Source organism: Vanellus vanellus, assembly GCF_965231255.1.
Source record: "Vanellus vanellus genome assembly, chromosome: 7".
NCBI classification, from domain to species: domain Eukaryota; kingdom Metazoa; phylum Chordata; class Aves; order Charadriiformes; family Charadriidae; genus Vanellus; species Vanellus vanellus.
In genome coordinates, this window is record NC_138912.1 from 34,305,287 (window position 1) to 34,329,332 (window position 24,046).

Consider the following 24,046-nt stretch of genomic DNA (forward strand, 5'->3'; position numbering starts at 1 on the left):
AGTTCCTACTCTTGTTATTCACACTGTTTTTATTGTAGTGTATTTAATTGTCTTTCTTTGTTCTGATCAATCCTCAGTTAAATGGGTAAATAATAAAAGAAAGAGAGTACATAATCAAATTACCAGAAGTAATTGGTCAGTCCAAGCATTACTGGAACTTTGTAGTGAGTGGAAAGAGCAGGGCTTTGGTATCAGTCATTAAGGCCAAGCCTTTAAAACTGACAACGCAAACACATTGCTACATTGGCACATTTTTTGTGAATTTAAATTACAAATTATTGTGTATAATCAGAATCAGAGCAACTGAAAAAATCATACAGCATGGATAGACTTTATTAATTTTGGATATAAATGACAGGCATTAGACAAGCTTAGAAGTCTGACAGACTAGGAGAATCTTAATATTTGACAAGTGTAAGATAAAATGAGAACTTGTGGATTTATTTTTTTTTTCTTTCATAGTAGTGGGGACATTACACAAACTAATAAGCAGCAAGCTGTATGCATTAGAATAAAATGTAGAAGTCTGCGGTAAAGGAGCTTGTTTAGGAAAGAGGGAAGTTTAAAGACTGTACATTAAATGACCAACAGGACATGGTATATTAAACAGGGGACTATGGGTTGCTCTGGGGATTGGGAATTAGACACTAAAGTTTTTCAATGCTTGATTGCTATTTTAATACATTTACCACTTTGCAGACTATAACATGAATTGTTCTCGTTCCACTTTGTAGTGAATAAATACAGTTAAAAAGACAACCTGCTTTCTTCCTTAGCACTTATCTGTTAATGTATTACCAATTCTAGAAAAATATAATTGCTTAATCAGATAAGTGTCAATAACTCCATCTTATACAGAAATATAGAATTTGATTTTTTTATTTTCCCTTTTTTCTTTTTGCCAAATCAATTGGGGAAGAATGGATGAAGAGTAAAAAAAAAGGTAGCATGAATGCTAAAAACTAAACCTTGCTCTGTGGAATTCAGTTGTATAAAAGGCCATTTTTATAGATTTGTGCCACTTACAGGATTCTGTGTGTCAAGTCCAGTAAGATTAGTATGGCAGGGGGAATAAATAAAGGTTCTCATTAAGAGTACACTAAACTTGCCCGATGCTACAATGAACAGTAGTGATGCAGTGGGGTATTGCAGCTTCATTTTTACCTGGAGGTCAGATTGACTCTGTCAACTGGTTTCCTGTGGAAACCCAATTTACTTGCACTGCATAAAAACTTCAATGTGATGCTAATATTCTACTGAACTCTGTCTTCAGGGAACAGTACTTTCTACTCATCAATGACGTCTTGAATTTGAAAATGAAAAAAAATGTTGAGATGGAGACTTTTGGACAAATTCATCATGGGGTAACCCATGAGAAGGCTTTTAATGTCTGCTGCTGTCAGATATAAATTTGGAGTGTCCAGTTAGGAATTACAATCTAATTCAGGTATCCTCAATCCACGCTACCCCAAGTAATTTCAGGCCATCTGCTAGGACTGTATCTAAAATAGACACTACATTATCATGGTATGTAGTGGTAGCAAAATTTGGCCTCAGACTGAAAATTATTAAATTCAAAGATATTCATGTAGAGATGCAAACATCCCATATTTACAGTTGTATAAAATACTGCTATAGGTTTCTGATATGTGCATATGTATAAGTACAGTAGAAAGGGCTGAATTATTTCACCTTATGTATCATTCCCAAATAAGAATTCCTATTCAAAACATTTTAACTAATTTTGCTTTGTATTTTCCATAGTAAATTAAGGACCCTAGTTAGTTTTCAACATTAAGAGAATATTGCTGCAGTATTTCTGCAATATAACAGGAATTATATTTGTTAATATACTTTGTGAGCATTTAAATTCTAATCACACGGACGAAAAGGAATTTCAAATAATGGCAAGTAAATTTAAATTACACAACAGTAAAGACTTTCATACCTTTGAAAATATTTCAGCACTGACTGGCTTTTTTTTTTACTTGCTTTGATTATCCATGATCACAGCAGCAGAATTCTATTGCTGTTGCCATAATTTCTAAAGCATAACTGTGCTAACATGAAATATGTATATATAGGTACATTTGCCAACTTGTTTTAATTTTTTCATTCGTTTTCCACCTCATGTACTGGGAGGGGCTGCTGATCATACACAGGCTGAAGGAAAATGCGGAACTGTTGCAGGGGAAAATGGAGATACGGAGGCAACATTTGCAAAAAAAAAAAAGATTTTTAATGTGGTTTCAGAGTGAAGAAAATTAGATTTCCATCACATAAAACCTGCCTCTCAGACCTCTGGGATCCCTCAGTACGCTAGCCAGCATTTGCTGGCCATGCACTTGCAAGTGTCTCGCAAGCACTGCATAAGAGAGTATTTTTATGTGACATAAACTTGCCAGCTTTACACCCATTGAACATTACTGGATCAGGCCTCATAAGCTATATATGTCTAGTAATCTGATTCATATAGCTTGGCTCCTCCTGTAAGCCGGGACTTGGTGAAGATAAAAAGCTGCAGTACAAGACACTTAGTGACCATAGAAGGGAGGAAGATTCTGTCTAAGGAAACATTTTCCAGCTTGATGCCCACCTATCGTGAGACACTCCACCTCTTCAGCAGCACCTGCTTATTGTAAAAATGAGAAGGGGAAACTAAACACCACTGTGACCAAAAATAGAATTCCCCTTTTTTTTTTATTGCCATGTTTAACCTCTGCTCTTTTAATCATATGCACAGCAGGAGAAAGGAGATGTGCTCTAACAACTTGTCAGGTATTAAGCAGTGCAAATTTTTAGCTACAAATCATGCTATCAGTTGGAAGTAAACAATAAGGCCACATATATTTAATTTTTAATAAATTTTGAGTTATGCTATTCTTTTAATTACATTAATCAGGTAGGCTCCAACACGGCAAGCCTTAGGGCTTGAAGTGCAATTTCAGTGCTTTGTAATAAATTTGCCGAACTTTGGAAAAAGATGAAATGGCTTAATATTAAACATTTGCTTGATTTAAATTTTACTAACCCGTGCACTTTATAATTCATATTTTTTCAGTGCAATGTACTGCCACAGCAGAACTATCATAATAGTAATTGTGAGTAAGTGTTCCTTTTGCACATAGGTTTTGCTTATAAACTAGATGAATAAAGGGGCCTGGAGTATCGAGGGAATGCTAAAGATCTACAGAGCCTTTCACTCCAAGGTCATTGGTTCAAGCACACATCATTAAAGACAGAAAGTTAACATCTGACTGCTGCTTCGTAATATAGATGAAATGAGTTTGTGGTGTCAGTGGAGACAAGGAAAGGATACAACCAGTTTAATAACAAGAGGTATGACTAATACATAGGTCCAAAATAGAGGAGGAATAGGGAGATACCCAATTTACCAGGATCCTCTCCTGCGCTGCGTGCAGTCCTAAGGGTTGTGTTCATTCTTCAGTCTGGAAAGGTTAGAAAGGTTGTAGCCGCCCTAGCTGGTCTCATTTGATGCCATAAGCTTAATTGAGTTGAGCTGGGTAAATACTAGGTCAGAAAGGATCCAAGGATAATTCAGGTAGAAGATGGTTGTTGATGAAGTAATAGTGAACCTGGCTGGACGCTGCTAGGGCACTGCACAACAGGCTCTTTGAAAGAAGATGCAAAACTGATATCCTGACCACTTGTCGTTACCTCTAGCATATAAATCAAAAGCAGAAAGCTGTTGGCCATGCTGTCCTCATAACTACCTTCCAAGTGAGTAATTACAGCCTGCCAACGTTAATTCTCCAGTGAAGTTAATCGAATGAGGTACTCTCTCTTTTGATCAGAAGTGTGGTATTATTGTTGTTGAAGGCTTTTTTTAAAGAAGTAGTTGCTTTTCAGTGAAGTGATCCCTTTATGTGAGACCTCTAAGAAGATTAGGTGTGTTTAGAGAAAGGAGTGTGTGTAACATGGCAGTGATTTTTTTTTTTATTAGCCATTTCATATTTAGTTGTCAAAATGAAGTAAATTGCTTGTGTCTACTGTTGTAGAAAGTGTATTATTTTTCCTTTTTGTTCTATGAACCACTGAGATTTTAAAGGGTACTGTTTCACAGCTGTCTTTTCTCTTCCTTTGGTCTTGTTGTTGTCATTGGTTGTTTTGAAATCTGGGCTGAGACTGGACCCAGGATGCCTTTGCTCAATGTACATGTTTTTTAGTGAAATAAATTCTTTCAACCATTGTAAAAGAGCCCTATGACTTCTTCTCATATACATATACAAAAGTAAAAAAACAAAACAAAACAAAAAAAACAACCCCCCCCCAAAACCCCAACCTTCATAAGCTTTCTTAAAAACATCTTATGAGTAAGAAAGAAATAAGGTGAGAAGAGTAGGGAAGGAGAAACTCAGCCTTCTAGACAAGGGGAGATAAAAAGGAGTTTGTGGGTAAAATACAGAGACAGGCAACCCTGTCTTGGTTCAGTTTGTTTCCTTTGCCCTTTGGCCTTTGTTACTTGTATACTGAAAGTTTTTATACCTTTGGAAGAGGTTTTAGTCTCAGGTTTTTTATGGTTTTAATATGTGTATACCTTGAAAATATATAATCATATTTTATATTTAATGTGGGATTTTCTTTTTATTTTCAACATTTGTCTGGAGCAGAAAGCATTTTTTGAAGAATTCTTTCCTATCAAAGCTATTGAATTAGTATAATATAACAGTCTTTAATTTATAGGTGGCTTCACTTAATTGTAGTGGGGAAACACCACTGGAACATTTTGTAATAGGATTTTATGGATGAAATTGTGGTTTACTTGTAAATAATTATGTGATGCTCAATGAAAGGATCTCTGGAACTTTCCTGAATTTTTCATTCAATAACCTTAGTCCATGTTTGCTTTTATGAGGAAAGTGAAGTTCCAAGTATTTCATTGAAGAGGCTAGATGTCTTTGAAGCAATATGGCAAAAGTTTCATTATAAAAAATACATTTCAACTGCTAGGTATTCACACATTGCAAGAGTATTATTTATTTTCAAAAAAGATTTCATCTAAATTCACATCGTAACTTTATTTTTGGATGTGAGAGCTTAAAACTAAATCAGGGTCAAAAAAAAAGGAGTCAGAGGTCAAAATTTAGATATTTTTGCAGTAGTCCAGGGGGAAACATCCATGGTATATGTCAATGCTTTTCCTGAAAGAAAACATGGTAATGAAGCCCTCACTTTGCAATTTTTTTTTCACCTTTGGATTTGAATACAAAAATTTTTGGCATAAAAATCAATTAGGATTTGAAATTGTTTTCCTCTCTGTAAGAAAATGACACAGACTTGAAGTAATTTAAAAAAAAATAAATTCTTCAATCACAAATTATGGCAACCTACAATATTTGGTCGGAGGACTTCTAGGGTTTGAAAGAAAAAAAAAATGGATCCAACACAACTTTTACATCTCAAAATATTAGTCCATCAGCTTTATTGAAAAAAGCTGAAATTGTTCAAATGACCTCAGTAAAATAATTTGGACTATGATTCCCGGAATGCTCATGAAGCTGACATGTCTACATGTTCTTAAAAAGTCATAATCCATCATTCTGATACTAGATCGATGGATTATGACTTTCTGATGTCAGATCTGTGAATTAAGGCTTTTTTGAGTACAGCCTGCTATCCAATTATTGCCCCTATTCATATATTATAAATCATTATTCCTTCACCAGGTAGTCAGCAGATTCTATTTCCTAATGTTTCGGAGCCTTCTTTTTTTAGCCATTGTGGTGGTCCCATTGAGCAATCAAAAACAGAGAGTGCTGACCTGAAAAATAAAGCTTCTGACACAACAAATTGTTGAGGGAACAGCATTCATTTCTAATTCTTGTAGTTTATGTTGAAATAAAGGGAATTAGATTAGATTGAAACAATTCTTATCCCCTTCCTTCACAAACAAGCAATATCATAAATTAGCACAAAAGTTGTTGGCATATATTGACTTCATTTTTAAACGCTTGTGCCTGAGTTTCTTTAAAATGATGCTCTCTTCTGATAAGTTGATATTTATTTTTTTATGAAGACAGATCAGTTTCTGATTTAAAGCTGAAATTTGCCAACGTGCTACCTTAAGTGATTGTGTCTATTAGGTGCTGTTAAACTGAAGTTATTTTGAATTAATTACTTACCGAGTAATAAACTTACTTCTAATGCAATGGAGTATATGATAAAAGTAGAAAATACTTCCCTGTAACCAGTTTAGGTATGTCAAATAAAAATTCATCTTAAACAACTTTATTAAAAGATACTCAGAAAAAGAAGAGCTGTTTTAGGACCTATCATGCATCCAGAGAAGTCATTAAATGAGACGTAATCATGCTATATTGGAGAGTTATCTCAACAGATTTCTCAAGCTAAGGGAATTTAGGTCTACTCCGTATGTGGATGGAAAAAATCAATAGTATGATCTTGTTGTTGTTCTTTATTTCATTTTGCTGTACTGATAGTTCTTCATTAGGATGCAGTTTTCACACTAGACGGCTGTGCACAAAATATGTCCAGTCAGTACATTGCTGGCAGAGCTGTTGTCAAAAAGGATGGTGATCAATGAAAGGGAGGGTGGTAAAATGAACATGGTAAAATTCGTCTTGTAATAACTATTTGTTGTAGTCCTGTGTCTGTCATGAGAGGGCTGTCAGAGCACTGGCTTGTGCCTCAGTTTCTCCTTTATTTCAGCAGCCACATAGATTCTAAAATCTGTGTCCCAAGGACTGTTACCGTGGCACTTTTATGAAAAAAAAATTTACATATCTCGTTACCCCTATTGCTATTCAGTCAAGGATGTCAACTGAAACGGCATGAGGAAGTTAATATAGTATTTCGCATGTCCTGTCATCAAGTAGTAATGTTTTAATATGCTGTAGCTTAATTCTTCTTAAAGGAAGACACTGGTTTTGCATATTCATCTAATTTGTTATTGTTTATTTCAGGTGCTCTGGACATTAATGGCATCCTTGCTTTCACCATCCGTTTCCTTTTATCTCTTTTACATCTTCAAATTTTGGCCAGGGTGCTGCAGGATGTTAGAAAGAGCTGATTTGTTGGGAGAGCACGGAAATAGATATTCTTTGAGTGCTTCTGGAGAAAACACGATTTCAAGGACGAGTGCCAGCCCAATGATGAAACCACCCAGCGGTCCTTCAGGGCCTTTCTTGCTTTAGATAGATTTCCAGCACGATACAGCTTTAGAGCCCAGTTCTGCTGATGGGAAGTCTAGTGAAGCTCTTTCTGCCATCCGCAGAAGTAGGTTCCAACCCATTTCCAAATTTCCTGTTAAATGCAGTTGCCCACTAGATGGAGACATAATATTTTATACATTAGTGGATATACAGATGGTAATCAAACCCACCAGCTGCTGCCTGCTCTTTCCAGGCACCTTGCCAATTTACTGGCAGTATGTTGACTGGGAAGCAGACAGTGACACACTTTGATCGAAAAGCTTGTATGATGATTTTTTTTGTTGTAATATTATTGTTTTTTAAAAATGATAAAAGACATCAAGATGTGTATCTTGATCAAAGGGTACTGCTGTCTGCTTCCCCATCAGCAACTTCTAATTTATAGAAATCAGATTGCGTGGAAAGCAATCAGCAAAGGTTTGAGGTCTTTCTTGTTCTCACTGCCAAGAGATGCTGACAAGTGAGAAAATTAAAATCAGAGAAGGTAGGGAGAGAACTAGTAAAACACTGGTTGAAATATAATTATTTAAAGTTCACAATTTTAATAATTTTAGGGCTGTAAAAAAAATGCAGTTAAAGTGCTCAAATTGGCTATTGCTTGTATCATAAGAGCACCTTAAGATCTTTCTTTGATAGTGGATGTTGCTTTGAGACTTATTTACCGTTAAGAGACAAATCTATCTGTTAAGTTACTTGTCACAGAGAAATAACCTGTCTCTGGTTTTGGGGCCAAGTTTTTCAAAGGTGTCTCCTATCAGCTCTATTTCTTCCACATGGAGCTGTGCCTCCAGTATGATTTATTAGGGTGTATACATGATATAATGAACACCTGCAAAGAACACTTAAACCAGTCAGTCCTATAATTGTGAAGATAGTGTGTGCAGAGGGACGATACTGAAAAATTGTTTATTATGTTTGGTAAGGTCTTTTCTCTTTTCAGCTCTTGGTATCATTCCTTCTTTAAAAGCCATTTTTTGTTTTGGATTGTTTTAGTCCTTCTAAGCTTAAACAACAATTAGCAGTTACAGATATATATATGCTTGTATATACATGGATTGTGTCAACTGGAGAAAGACCGTTTTGGTGCACAGGTGAATATTTCTGGCCAACATAAAAACACAAACCCGGTGGCAGTGGTGAGAGTTGCTTCACATTCTGCCAAATGTTAAAATCAAAATAAAGAATCATATGACGGGAGCACCCAGGGTATGTGACGTTTTGTCTAGATGGAGCAAGGGATTATTGGAGGGAAATAGCCTGGTGTAGGTAAGGAAGTTAATAGGGCCTGCCTTCAGAAGTCTTTAGAGTTCCGTCTTTGATATGATCTTCAGGTTATGAATCTATTGGAAAAGTAAGTTAAAATCTTGGTTTGGTTACAAGAGATGCTGTTGGAGCCACACGAGACATTCAGCTGCTTCATGCAGTCTGGTGTGCTTGGCACTTGGCGCCAAAGGGGAGTTTGAGGCTAGAATAATATGTGTTACAGTTCAGCGTTGCGCTCAGCTACCAGTGTGGTGAAGATGGATCTGTTCAGCCTCACTGCCTCTCCTCCCTGTGCGAGACATTTGACTCTTGTAAGCTACTTCCCACCACTCCTGCTCTCTTCCTCTGCACGTTGACCCACACTTTTCCCTGAGCTGCTGAATAAGTCTTTCCTTCCACGAGACCAATTTAATTCCTGTGTCCCCATCCACCCCACCTTTCTCTCTATTGCCGGCTGAGTGTGTCATCCATTAGTGATTTTTCTACCCTCTCCTCAACTTCTCTGCTTGGCAATCCAGACACATTTGATGTTCCTGATAGGTGTTTTCTTCTGAGGGTTAGATCGAATGACAGCAGCCTGAGAGTAGACAATGCCACGTTTCTGGGTGTAGCTGTGCATTCTTAAGAGAAGTTGCTGCTGTTTGGCGTTTGGTCCCTCTAGGTAGTTACGATGTTGCTATTTAGGAAAGCTGCCAGGGAAAAGGTGCTGCTAAAGGGAATAAATAGATAAATCCCTTTGACATCATTGCTTCATTTTTTCCATCAAAAGCTGACCATCATAGACATATTGTCTTTATCTCATCAGGCAAACTGTGCGCAAACTTTGTGATGACATTGTCTTTGCCTATTCTTGTAGAACAAAGTTTCTCAAAAAGACAAAACACAAGGGGAGGAGAGGAAGCCTATAGTGTACGAGTCAACCCAGTACCCTTCATATTCACTTATTCTATAGCTGACTCAAGATTTTCACTTCAAAGTTTGAAGCATTTGCTCTCAGTCCCGACGTGTTAAAATTCTGTACAATTGTGGAAACCTTCTTTGAAAAAATGTCACATTTTTGTTGGTTTTGTTACTTGTGTGTGTGGTAATTTTCTAAAAGATGAAGTTAACTTAGAGTTTATAAGGCATAAGGAGTTAAGCTAGGGTGTGTGTGTTTGTTTGGATTTTTTTTTATATGGGAAGAAATAATTCAGTAGAAATGCTTGTTTCTTCTCATCCTTTGTTTAAACAAATTTTGAAATAGCCATATTTGATTATACAAGTCAAAGCAGAATGAGATTTATGCGCTTTTTCACCAGAAACCATTTCATGCCCCAACAGACATGGAAATGACTCTTCTCAGAAACCTTCTAAGTCAAAGTGGGAGGAGATAATCTGTAAGGAGATGTTACCTTCTCAAAAACAACCTCACATCATCCAAGGTGTGGTTGGCTTTGGCAGTTTACCAAGAGGAAACGTATTAGATTTCAAATCACCCACCAAGCCAAGCTATGCTGAAACAAAGCTTTGTTTAACTCTTGCATTCACCAGACTAACCCTGCCCCTATCCACAGCTGCATTTTTATTAATTTGAATGACAATATTATAAGATAGAGTTAAAACTAACCCCAGCATTAAAGCTGAGATCCAGTATAAACAGATTTATAAACATGTGCTGTAATAAGGAGAGCGCGTTTACAATGGGATATGAAATTCAAGGGTGATATAAGGAAGTGGTGTCTTCTTTTGACTAACAGGCTATGGTTAAAATACTTCAGACTCAAGTTATATAGAAGCACAATTGTAAAGAAGTACTGATATCTTAGACTCATGTGAGGTTTTGTGCGTGCTGATCAAATATTCTGGTGCTAAAATAGACTAGTTTCACATAGAGAGGTGACTGAAAACTAACTCCAAAATTTGAGAGAAAAATTGGCTTACTTCTGCCTTCCCATATTGGAAAAATATATGTTAATGACTTAATTTTGATGATAAAAACATGAAAAATAAGTCCCTAAAATAGTGTCGAGTCAATTTTCTGATAAAGTAAATTTGTTTTCCCATTTGTGATTAAAATGACCTACAGTAAGGGGTTTTTTTTTGAACTAGGTGTTAATTAAAAATATGGAAATGGATTTCAAAAACATTGCAGTTCACAGTGGAAGAATTACCATAACTGATGTGTTCTCAAAGCCATGCCTGTTTTAAGATGTTTTTAAGATCTCTAAGTTACTGGTTGTTTTTCTGCACGATTGTTTCCAAAGCAAAATGTGATTCCAATAAAAACAGTAATTGAATTTACAGTCCACAGGACAAATTGTTGTTTTAACAGAAACTTACACAGGCAAAGGCTTTATGGTTTAGGTCTAATAACGAAGAACAAAACCTCCCCATTTTTATGTGACTGTATATCCTGAAAAGTTCTCTAATGTAGCATATTTTTAAAAAAATCTATATTGTAGTTTTTAAATTGTGTGAGCAATTTTTTTTTCCTCTTAGCTCAGATCAATATTATTTAGGTTGAGTTTTTTGTTGATTTTTTTTTTTTTCGAATGCAACCTTTTAAATGTTAGAGCAGCTCTTACTGTAGCGTCAGCTAGGGGTGAATCAATATAGACAAGTCTATTCACATCTGATGACTGAGAGGAGTTTCGAGAGAGCTTGTTACTTTGTCGATTGGTGGTGCAGGAATGTACAGAGTATGGGGCAGTTGTGTGAAGGACTTGTCTTGCATGGAGAAAATGCTGATTTCAGAGGAAACAGATAGGAAGGGAAGGCTGTCCAAGAGTGGCAGCGGACAAAGGCAGGAGGTGGGACCTCTGTCTAACTTGAGGCAGTGATTGCGCATCACTGTATCAACAGCCAAAAAAACTTTTTCTGCTCTCAGACTTTCTCAGCAAGAGCTTCCAATTGCGTCTCGAACCCTTTTTGCTTCAAAGGTTTCTTTCGAAGTTTTCCTTTTTTGGGGGGAACCTTCTTAGTGCCTTTCTTTCGTGTACATTGTACTTACATTTACATAAAGCCTGATGACTGTGCTTAATGAATGAAGAGAAATCTGGTGGGGTAACACAGCTCCCTACGCCCACCTGCTCTAACTAGTGTGTGCGCAGCATGAGAAATGCCAGAGACAGACATGCATGCTGGAGATAGGCATGTCTACAGTAGCATTTTTTGACAGTCTTAAGGCTGACCTGAAGCCCTATGGAACAGTAATAGTTGGTGAGACATTGCTGCATCTCAGATGTAACACCTGGAAAAAACAGCCCAGTATAGTACCAGCAGCCATCTGACTTTTGCCATATGGGTTCAGGGCTGCAGGAGGAACGTGTGGTGCTGTTAATCCCCACTGTTTCTACAGCAGTCCTTTGAAAGAAAAAGGGAATATTTCGTATTTCCCAGCGCCAGGCAAACTGGGGAGCCTGAGCAAGGGACCCAACTTTCCTAGGTTCCCTGTATAGTCAATGGGAGAGGTAACAGACTGTGCTTGCTGTGGACCAGGGCAGATATATTAAGCAATTGTTAAGTTCTTAATTTATCTTAGTTGCTCTGACGTTCCCTCAGGAGATACAGTCGTCTTTGCACTTACTGCAAGGAGGGGTTTAGGGGGTTGACAAAGCCCCTAAAGCAGGTGTGATGAATACCATCCCCCTAAGCAATTTAATTCTTATAGGCCACTTTGTTGCCAAAGGCACATGCTCTCATGCAAATTGGTTTTCTGCGTGTATGAGACTGCAGCAAGTCTTTATAAAATGTATGAAGCCACCTCACAGAAAGAGGAACCAAAATGCACCTGGCCAAATATGCTTTCATACTTTATAATGTTTTTAGCATTCATGTCAGATCTTTCCTGATTAAATGATTTGGAAAAAGAGATGCACAACAAGGAAATGTAAAGCTCTGGCCTGATAAAGCACATGCCTCCAATATATTAGACTGCCTGTTGTGCATCAGGTTCAACAGAACATACTTTCATGGTTTTCTAATGTGATCAGATAACTAGTAAAAAAATCCCTTTTTTTTTTTTTTTTTTAAATATTTATAGATCCAGCAAGGTGGTTACGGTGGACAAGGCTCTTGATTACTTTTTTTTTTTTAATGGCTTTAGATCACTGTTGAGTTTAACTGTACAGCTAGAATAGGAGCTGCCTGCTCTTTGCTTGTTTGATGGGTGCCCTTGAAGTAGAAAGGGGGGGCTGGGACTTTGAAGAGTCCTGACATGCAAGAGTTGCACATTCAGGTACTAAAAATAAATCCTTCACCCCTCCGCAATATCTGCATGCAGTGTTTTTAAAAGCGTTTTGTTAACCTCAAGCATTTTAAAATGGTGAGACAGATCCCAAAAAATCATCAGACTTGCTTAAAAATAATTGTTGCTTTGTTCCTTTTGCTTGCAGTACAGTTTTTGAGCTTTCAAGATTTGTTTTCAGTCTTTCCTCTGCAACCATAAGAGCTAGACGCTAACTTTATTTTTAAGTGAAAGCTGAGATTCTCTTGTAATCCCATAACTCTAAGAGATTTGGCAATGCAAAGCACAATGTGAATTTAGAGTGACCATTCCAAGGTGAATCATTTAGTGATGTGTCCCCAGCATGAAAGCCAACTGGGGATATTTTTTTTTTTGGATGTCTCTTATTTTGTCTTTCTAAATAATCTGTGAATTGGCAGTAATAATTGGAAGCTTTGTAAAAGCAGAAGTAGATGACTGCTGCCCAGTAAAATCAGTATTATTTTTGTTCTGGTATGTTAGGATATTCTTACAGCATCTAGGTATTAAGGGCATTTTGCATTAAGATATCTCTAGAGAGGAAGGCTTTGGTTGTTTTTGTAGAAGCACCCTTTTCTACTCAGTTGAGCATTAAAATTGGCAGCAGTTCCTGGAGTAGCAAAAAAATCCTGGTTGTTGCCCTCATATAGTTACTGAAAACAGTAAGAGGATATGTAAAAGCTTTAACTCCAAGGAAAAATATTTATAACTGTGACAGTGTTTCCTTACAATAATTTATGGGCAAAATGTAGGAAAGGAGGAACACAAGCTATAAATAACATTCCGTATGTAAACATAATGGCAGTAGCAAATTCTTTTTATTTAAAAATTAATATTGATGTTCATTAATATAAATTACCACATTTCAGATGACTCTGATGTCCTTGAGGCCAGATGTCACTGACTGATTTACGGCTTCCTAGGGGGGAGGAGTAGATCCTGTCTTGTCAATGTAGGCACCAAATTGCTTCAGATAGCTATTTTGGACTAGATTAATTACTGATGTATTGTCAACAAAGTTGATTCACATCTCAGCTTAGAAACATGGAAAACTCTCTTTAAAACATATTAACTTGAATTCTGAAATGCAGGAAAAAGAGCATAAAGTAAACCTTTGACTTACTGAACTTTTGTCTAATTTAAGGAATAGTGGTTTGAAAACTCCTGCCCAGGAACATGCACACGGAATTTCCATGTGCATCATTACGAACTGGGGAACATACTTCAGAGGCCAAGTTTAGTCCCTCATTGATCTTAATTCTACTTTAAATATTAATACAAATGTGTACAGTGAAGGAGTTCGGAAGGAAGCTCTGCAATCTTAGTCACACTGCACAGATCATATATCTGGATGAACTTTTTGAGTGCTTCATAGTATCCTTTGGCCCTTTGGACCTTGTGTATGGCATTGCTGCAAAATAGGATGGCAAACGTATTTGTAGAGCTATCAGCAGCCTCCCAGAAACCTCCTCACCTGTGAGAACACTGGTGGGTGATGCCTCAGAAGGCAAGTAGGGTGGATTTGTTGTGTTTGCATATGCTGGCAGGTTAAAGAGGGGGGAAAAAAACAAAGGCAGGCTGGTTTGAGTCAGTGTGAGACAGTGCATCTCTGTCCATTAGTTATTCATTCGAATTCAACCACATGAAACAAAGGCAGCTAACAAACCGTATCTTGTAAATGCCTTTTACTCCAGCAACTGAAGTTCAGCGCATCTGTAGGTGTGCAGCTGGGCGTGCTTAGCATGAATGGCAAACTAATGTAACTCCTGTATTAAATAGTTTGGTTCATAGCAAATCTCATGTATGATCACATGTAAGAGAGAATTCTGCGCAGGTCTCTGGTAGCATAGGGTCCTATGGCATACAATTAGTAACTACAGGGATGGTAGGAATATAGAGAGTTAACACACAAAGAATACCCTTTTTTAAATGCATCTGTCATTCATACAAAATCAAATCCATATCCATTGAAAGGCCATTGAAAGGCTTTGAAAGATGTTACAAGGCTTTAGAAACAGTCCATGCTGATTTTTTCCAATCCTTATAAATAATTATTTTCCTATGTTTGGTAAGATTAGCTACAGAGAATTTATATTAGACTCTGTGGAGAGGAGTACCGAATTTCAGTTAATATTAAGCTGCAAAGGTGGCTTTAAAATATTTCTATGATACAAAAGCCTTGTATCAGAGGCAAACACACCACCCCCTCGGTCTCTTTTCTCATTTGTGAAATAGCTAAGCATAAACTATAAATTCTAATTTTCAGCAAGTATGTTAGTAAATACAAACTGACCTTGACCTTAGCTTTGCTAATTTCCAAACTCTGATACTTATTCCCTGAGTAGATTGTTTGCCTTCATACCACATACATAAATACTGCAAACCTTTCCAATGACTTGAATTAGAGTGTAAGTAAATAGCTGGTTTTAATCTACATAATATTTTGAGAGCAGACATTCTGCGCTATGACTATTAAGATATACCCAGCAGCCATTTGTATAATACTAAAACCTCTTACATATATTATTAAAAGTAATGCTATCAGCCAGGGCTTGTTTTATGCCACAGAAACTTAAATAATAAAATACAGGGTGGATAAAATCTGCCATAATAGTAACTTAAGCAAAATTAATTTAAGTAACAGATAACATCTGGGGAAAATGTAATGGTATATTGGTAAGTTATGCAAAGCTAATTTTATAATAACTACCACATCTGTGGAACTCATTTATTAGAACGCTTTACCAATCTTCTTTCCTGCCATTATTCTGTTTTAAAAATTTTCCTGTACACTATTTTATTGTCTTTGCTCTGCCTACATTTGTAAAAAGGTAATTTGCTAGCTCTCAACAACAAGAAAAGTATGTGAGTTTATGTACAGAACAACATGATACTTCTTATACTTCCCTCTCTTTACGCACGCTTTTACGAGGAAGAATTGCAGAGAAAAATTGTGGCATGGGGCTGTACATTGAGAGCAATGCTTGAACGCTAGCTACTGCCCTCAGCTGTGACTACGCCGAACCTCAGTGGAACTGGGATGGGAAAGTAAAGGTGACGCTGAATGGTATTTCCCACAGCCACCTTTGCTGAATGCTAGGGCAGCCTCCCACCTGCTATAACTTGTCCAGATTCAAGTGGGCTTTTGGCACCCCACCACACCTAGGAATTAGTAAGAATATTGCATTTAACTTCTGCTCCCTCCAGTCTCTTTCGGAGCATCCTTTTATCTGTAGCTGACACTGATATGCCCTCTACATTTGTGCGACTGCTTTATGATTGCTTTATGTTTGAATTCTCACACACCCCTTGGACTGCAATGTGCAGGCAAATATTGCCAATTAATTTTAAGGCATTATCATCTTGCCGAACTGTTTCTCACATTTCGATAGTTATATTGATTCAAGAGGACACTTGCAGTAATATGTCTTTGTCATAGTGAATAATGCTCACATAATGACAAATCTTCGGGAATTAAAAAAAGGAGGATGAATTTTTTAATGTAGGTCACTGGAAGTAATTCACCATAAATTTACTCAGACTTCAGAAACTAGCAACAATTTTTAAGGCTAACTGTAACTGTATAAAACTTACTGTGTCTCCTTCTCTGTTTTTAAATAGATTTTACTACAGAGCCATTGGTGCTATTAAACATGAGGTTTTGTTCAAAGGAAATACAAAGACTTAATTGTATTTTTTAAAGGAAAGTATTGCATCAGAAGGATTCATTTAAATACGTTTGTTGGCTTCGGGCTCTCACCACAATTCATTCGTTCTAATTTTCCCCTGGACTTGTTAAGGACAAAGTGTATAGGAAGGAGCAATGCAGAATGGCATTTTTAGGTCACTATATTTTGGCTGTAAACTGTAATACTGCTCATAAACTTATTATTACTAAACAAAATACTTCGTATTCTACATTGAAGTTTCACAGTCTTTTAAAAAACTTTTGGCTAAACGTTGAGACTATTATGGCTCATTAAAGAGACTAGTTCTGCTGTAATTTAGTTATTTCTTAATGATCCAGGGGTTATTATTAGACGCGGAACAGATGAGTAAAGAATGGCTCTCTTTAAAAGGATGCAGTGAAGTAAAAATATTATTCTAAAACAGAACCTCTGAAAATCTTATCCATGCTACAAAAATGTATTTGATCAGCCAGGAACTGGTTTTAAAAAAACAGTCTAGTTTTATATGTTATTTCATTTTTTAAAAATTTGGACTGGAGGGAATAAATGGAATAATGATTTAATATAGATAAAGAAAATATTTTGAGTGAAGAGTTAACTAGCTAACCAAAAAATATTATTTTAAGGAAGCAGAAAGTAATTGTGTATTCTCATCCAATTCAGCTAATATTTTTTAATAAGAAAATAGAAGGTGAGAAATCAGAGAAAATGTAAATATTTGCTAAAGCAAAATAGCTCTAGTTTAAAAAAAAATACAATTTTAAACCAAAGCTCTTTATTTTGGAAAGAGTAACATTTAGGTCAACATAAGGCTTTTTCATTTTAATGCAAAAACTATCTGACTATCTCAAAGATAATGACAGAGTCAAACATAACTTCTGAAAAGCTTTTAGGATTACAAAAGAGATTTTTAATGCAATGAAGTACAGTGGCTAGGTCTCACTGTTTATTTACAAGTTTTGCTATCACTTTTGCAAATGTACAAACCTTTAATATTTTCAGCATGCTTAACTGTAGCAAGTAACTAAATATGCCAAATATCGACTTCACTGATTTCAAAGGTTTGAGGAAATTAATTTACAGGAGCTGCAATTACGCTGATGTGAATTAAAGTAGTTGGCTTGCACCATCCAAGCAAAATCATGTTTGTAATAGCTGACTCAGAACTGGAACATCTGCCTGATATTCTCAGTGGGCTCTTCCCATTGTAGAGGCCCCACACATATAATTTTAGTGTTATACCCTCTTCCTTGCTCCTTCAAAAATGCCTTTTGTCACCCTATTTGGCATGTATTTTATGTCATCCATTAAAAAAAAAAAAACAAACCACAAAACAAAAAAAAACCCAAAACAACACCACAAACCCTTGTCCCTTTAGAGGACGCAGAATTGCCTTCTGCATCACTCCTGAGAGCCCGAGCAAGGACTAAGTGCGGCATCCAGCTTCTCTGGGGCGGAAAAGCCATTTCCTTGGCAGAGCATTCCTGGAGTCGCAGTTCACACGCCAGCAGAATACCAGTGAGGTTCCCATGTTCACAGAAAAGCAAAATAGGAGCAAGTTGATGAAGCAGCAAAACTTGGACTGTTAGCAATTCTTAAATTATAGTCACATATTAAAATATTTTTCTTAGGGCCTTATTTGATGCAGTGTCACTACAACTTTATTACAGCCGAGCCCTTTGAAAGAATACCCTGGTGGTCAGCTGGGCCCTTTAATTCCAAAATGCAACAAGATCCCTGTTCAGAAGTGACAAATTTGCATTGGGAAGACTGCATGTTACCCAAGCTCTGTGTTTTCTAAACTTAATTATTCACATGAGTAAGAAGCTGTAGTGTTATGAAATTATGAAAATCATCTGTTCTTTCCAAGTATTATAAAGAGGGCCCCTTGAGATGCAGCTAGAAATTAAAGCTGATCTATAATCATTTTCAGTACGTTTTCCAGTTCTGAGCACCTGGATAGTAACAAAAAAGGTATTGTTGTTTGCGAGTCATTTCATTTCCATTTTAAAAAATCTGCAATAAACCTCTGAGCAATAATTAAACCTGAACTACTTTTTTTTTTTTTTCTTAATACTGACAGTATGTGATTGAACTTGCCCAACCTGAAGTTCTCCCCTTCCCTGCTCTGCTGGAAGAAGGCATACCTTCAGATATCTATTCGTCATTTATAATATCACCAACAGCTGCAGAGGCAGAATCTAAGGTATAGAGTTTTGTTCCTTTTGTTTTGGGGTTGTTTTTTTTTTTCCTAAAAGCTATTTTTCTGTGAGTCTCCTACCTCATTTATTCTCATTGGAGTCCAGTCACTAATGCTGTTTGTTCCCCAGAATATACCATGCATTCTCTTCTAAGACTGAATGAAGTTGCTTTTAATGCATTAATCAGTCAACAGAGGATATTTGAGTCAGCACCTCTGGGCTCTCTCTCCTTGTGACTTCATAACCTCCGGATCTGCTGGGCAGTGAAAGAGAGACTCTGACGGTCTCTGTAAGAGCAGGAGTTCTCAAAAGCAGCCTTCGTGGTTTTTTGTGTGTCTTTGGGCTGACGCTGTTTGGTCTTATAGAGAGCAGGAGGATGTTCTAACTCATGTCTCTCCTGTGGTTGGTTGCTGCTAGGGGTCTGATCATGAGGAAGAGCCTTGTCCAGAGGTAGAGTCCTTCAAGGCAGATGCTGTGGCTGGTGTTACTGCTGAAGATCAGAAGTCTGCAGTGGGTGAAATCCCAAATGAAATTATTGGCAACCTTGAGGTACTATTACTAGAAAGTTATTTGCTAATTCTGTCTATGGTTAATTAGCTAGCTCAGCCTTAATGAATATAAACTGTATTCATGCTTAAGCTGGCAAAAAGCACATCCATATGCTGTAAAATTGTGAATTAGCCTCTATAAATAACTCCTAGTTTAGTCAGCTTATATGTGATAAGATAAAAAATATTCAGTAATATAACAACATATATCTTCAGCATTACTATGTGTTAAGAAACATGGGCCAAATCCTGCTCTCAGTGATGTCAGCAGTAAAATTCCTTTTCGGGGGTTCAGGATCAGCTTACTGCAATGGAGTATATGCAATGTGTGCTTAATATAAATTGTTAGAGGCATCTATGTTACGCATCCTTCAATCTGTGTAAGAAATAACACATTTATGCCAATTCTGGACTTCATTTGATAGGTGCATAACTATACAAGAGCTGCCTTAATGGAACAGATCAGGTTTCAGTATATGGTCTGCAGACTCTGAGGAGTCCATGAGTCCTTTCTATGGGGTTCATGAAAGGGAAGGAAGCTATTGTCAGTGGACTTAAATTTGTTGTAGGGTGATCTGCTTCTCTACAGGGAGGTCCATAAATTGAAACATGTGGAAAGCCAGCAGAGTAGATCATTGTTATTTTGTAAACTGCTTCCTCAAGCATATGAAATTATTAAAAGCAAACCAGCTAGAACTCTGTTCCACCCTGGAACTGGTGGAATTTGGTCTTGTTTGCAATAACCAGGCAGCATTAGGCACTTTAAACTTTCGATGCAGCACACTGGACACTGTTGACTGAGCCACAGTTTATTAACTATCTAAATTGATAAATTGCTTTACGTGGATTATAGATGACTGGGGAATATAAATTGGAATAATGATGCCATCATTAGATGTACCTATTTGATTTCATATTCCATTTCAACATGTCTTTAGAAACAGGAGGGGGAACCTGGCCTATGTTGTCTTAGTCCTGTCCCCACCTACATAAAAAATGAAATGCCCAGTTTTCACTTGACCTTGATTTCATTAGCGTCAGTGCTCAAAGCTCTTTTTCTTTACAAGAGCTGCACAACTAGAAAAAATGTTTTTTATTCTTCTTCTTTTGAAACTCTGGTTATATACACAGAAAATAATTTCCTTTTAGTTTTTAAAAGTCCTCCACTAATATATCACCTGATTTCTCAGTTTGTTGACTTCTGAGGTAATCTTATTGGATTTTTACCTGATACCTGGTCAAACTCATACCATTCTGTTGTTATGTGTGAACTGTGATTTCACAATCTGCATTACATCTCCAGGGGACATGAGGCATCTCTTGCTCTAGTAGTTGAGTCTAGAAAATAACTTCTAGTCTGCAATCACAGTGCTGACACTCAGTGATCTCAGCCATAGTGAGTATGGTGGCAGCTGATTTTCACTGAAGGTAGAATCAGAGACAGAGGGATATAAAAACTGGAGAAGAAAAGGCAGCTGGGGTGGCTGGGAGAGGAATAGTCTGGAGGTTCAGTGTTCCACAGCAAAGCAGCTAAGTATACGTATAATGTAAAGGGATGGAGACATACCTGTTGATGCTTGAGGATGAACATGGTGAGGGCCATCTCTAAAGAGACAAAGTTGAGGTAGAAATTCCAGCTTTTTGATGCTAATCTGAGCTACTGAGAACTTTGAAAATATTTGAGCTGTGATTATCCACTGATAGGTTGCAGTATAGCACTAGTAGGGATTTTTAGGACTGGCATGCCGAAAAGTTCCAAAAATGGCAAGTTACTGCAAGCTTTTCTGGGCAAAATCAATTCACTTTATCAAAATTACATGAAGTCCATTAAGAATGTAACTCTAAGTTTTGGATCAGTTTATGTGGAGTCTGTAAAGGACCTTTGAGCCCGTTCCAGTTGTTTGAAAAAAACTGTGCGATTCTTGGAAAGACTGTCATTGTACTCCTTCCATTCCTCATGTGTCTTTGCTGTGATGAAGGCTGATATGGGGATTTTATGTATATTTCTCAATAAACCCCCAGTATTTGTGGCCTTTTTTCCAGTGATCCCACATTGCCAAATGCTGTAGAATTAACGATTGCTATGCATTATCACTGCCAAAGATTTCACTAAAATATGTCTCAACGCTTGTACCTTTCCCACAAATGTTACTCTGCAAATGAAACAGTGTCTACAGCAGTCTGGGTTTCCAGAATGAGATACACATTCATAATTGTGTTTGTAATTAAGAAAGACAAGCAACATCATAGAAATATGTTTTTTTATTGTTCATTTTCAGTAATGCTTTCTAATTTCAGCAGTGTTTCAATAAAATGTATTACACTAGAGAACAAACATCTGCAGCAAAGGAAAACAGTGGCAACAACCAAATCCCAAAGCAATTTTTCTGATTTGGTGTTTATTGGTAAAGGCTGTCTGAGAGTAGAGGCAAATTAGCCTATCTCCCAAGACAAGGTTACACGAGAAATGGCTGTCCCAGATCACTTCCTGTTCATGGCAGTCATACCATACATCGGGATTGTGCACAGTAATATGATAAAGTGTTATCACGTAAGTACAGGCTGAAACACCGTTCTGTCTGCAAAACAGGAAGGTGTGTAGGATAATGTCTGTCTTACTGCACTACAGTGTGTCAAAACCACAAAGACAATGTGCAGCCTAAGATAGCTCCATCACAACCGCTTTTTTCTTCTGATTTTCTCTACAGGCAGAGATAAATGAAAAGCTGCAAATGCAAGAAGAAGCTTATACTTTGTGAACGGAAAAATTAAAAAGGCCTAAATAGCCAGATAAGAAAGGTGATGTTGAATTTTACAGAAATTGGACAGTAGGGGATGGCGTGCACACAAGACTGGCTCCCTGCCTGAACGTAATTATTTTTGTATAAAGGAAAATGGTTCTGTTAACATTTACCTAGAAATAGTTCATCCCAGTTCCTCAAATTTACTGTGTTCTGCCAGTGTTGTTATTTAGTTTAGACTTAAGTAGGAAGATTATAAACAGAAGGATATGTAATTAAAACATGTTGAAGTTCAGTTTATTTCTGAGCAGAAATCCTAATTTAGAAAAAAAAATCGCTCTAGTTTCATTCTAATTTCTTTTTCCAGTTGTGAACTATTTAACAGTTTCTACTTTACACCTATGGCTTTTTTCAGGTAATTTTGCTCGAATGAGAATACATAGGTACATAGAGAGAAAACATCATTTTGAGGCACTGCAGATATAATATAAAAAGAATTTAATTAACATGTAATTACACACTTTTCACTGTAGTTATTCCTTAATGATATGTATGTTATTTAATTTTAACTTGTTTCCTAAACTTTAAAACAAATTTCATATTTTACACTTCTTTATTTCCACCGTATTAAAATTGCACAAAAAGAGTTTGCACTTTTAGTGTTCTCAAGAAGAGTTCCTTGTGATTTCTGTGAAAATTTTTCTGGAATGCATGTAACCTTTCATCCGAGAATGTTTCCATATTTTGTCAGACCTTACAGAAATGTGTCAAAGTCAAAAGGAATCTGACCAAATAAATGACCTCAGAAGAACTGGTTTAACATCTATGTTTCACAATCGTAGCCTGTACTAATTGCTATGTTGCAGAACTCTGTGCCCTAGAAAGCATGTTGAATGCAAGTCATGCTTTCAAGCGTAAAGGCTGGATTGGATTACACGTTTAGTGGAATATTTGAGAAATAGAATGTTTTATTCATTACGACTTCATATTTGTTTCCCATTAAGTAAAGAGTTAGTTTTTGTTTCATTTCACCCCCATTTTTTATGGTGATAATGAAAAAAAGGTTGCAAGCCTGACTCAGCCCAGCCAAAAAAAAAAAAAATGTAAAAGGAAAGAAAAGAAAATCGCATGAGACGGTTTCGCTGCAGGGCCCGGCCGGGGGCGGCCGCCGCCGGCAGCAGCCGGGAGGGGGCACCGCCTGCCCGCCCCGCCGCCGCCCCAGCCCCGGCCGGCTGTTTTGAAGCGGGCAGGGCATTTCGCTTGGTCTCAGGCCCGGAGGAAAAATTTCTTCCCCCGGTACGTGATCAGGAGCGGTAAGCTCCGGAACAATCCGCTCGCAAGTTTTTCTCGATTGCTCTTTCCAGCGCTGGCCAGCTAATTAGCGAGAGCGTCCTCTCGGCTATTAAAAGCTAACTGTTCTGCTTTGAACACTGAAGGGTTATTAGTTTTACCTATTAAAAAAACCCACCACTTTTGAAAATGTTTTAATCTTTTACAATTGTTAAGAGTCTTGGTTATGTTCTTTGTTGTTTTATTGCTTTGATATGTGATTTTTTTGTTATCAAAACTTTCTGAAATCAAAATGTCCTTTATTTTGATACATAAATTCATCTCCCAACACATTATGCTAATATCACAAGTTTCCCTGGTTTTGAACTCAAAGGTGAGAACAGAACTTCTGAAGAGAACTGTCCGTATGAAAAAAAAAAAAAAAGAGTATTTTAAATACTTTTTAGTGAAAATGTGTTATTGGCAATTTAGCATTGTTTAGCACTTCAGACTTAAATCTGAAGACTACAATGTTCCTGCTATAGCGCTAAGCAGAGAGGGACTATGATTTATGTTAAGACCAATGCTAAACAAAGGCTTTTGCCCATATCTCTTCCTCCCTCTCCCAGATTTTGTAGAACCTCTGGGAAATTTTAAAGTGCTTTGAAGATGAGAAATTGTATATGAACATCAAGTATTACTGCAATGATTTGTTAGCGTTCAGTCTTAGTACATATGCATAACAGCTGAGGTATTGCAGAAATTCACAGTGAAGTTCAAATCCCACAAACCATATTTGTAACTATCTTGCTGCTGAACTAAATAATGCTACCAATAAAAATAGCCCCAGGGATTTTGGGGGAGCAGGAGGGAGGATGGTTAGGAGGCTGAAGGAGGGA

At 37.0% G+C, this 24,046-nt stretch overlaps 1 protein-coding gene across 1 annotated transcript in view; it reads left to right on the forward strand.

The window, feature by feature from the left end:
• CABCOCO1 (ciliary associated calcium binding coiled-coil 1) overlaps positions 1 to 21,896 on the forward strand; it is a gene marked incomplete at both ends in the record, with an annotated part of 53,370 nt that extends 31,474 nt beyond the window's left edge. Inside the window, 3 exons of the mRNA XM_082486249.1 lie at positions 18,472 to 18,594; positions 19,007 to 19,138; positions 21,846 to 21,896. Coding sequence (XP_082342375.1) covers positions 18,472 to 18,594; positions 19,007 to 19,138; positions 21,846 to 21,896 — 306 coding nt within the window. The remainder of the gene's footprint in view (positions 1 to 18,471; positions 18,595 to 19,006; positions 19,139 to 21,845) is intronic.
• Between the last annotated feature and the right edge of the window lie 2,150 nt (positions 21,897 to 24,046).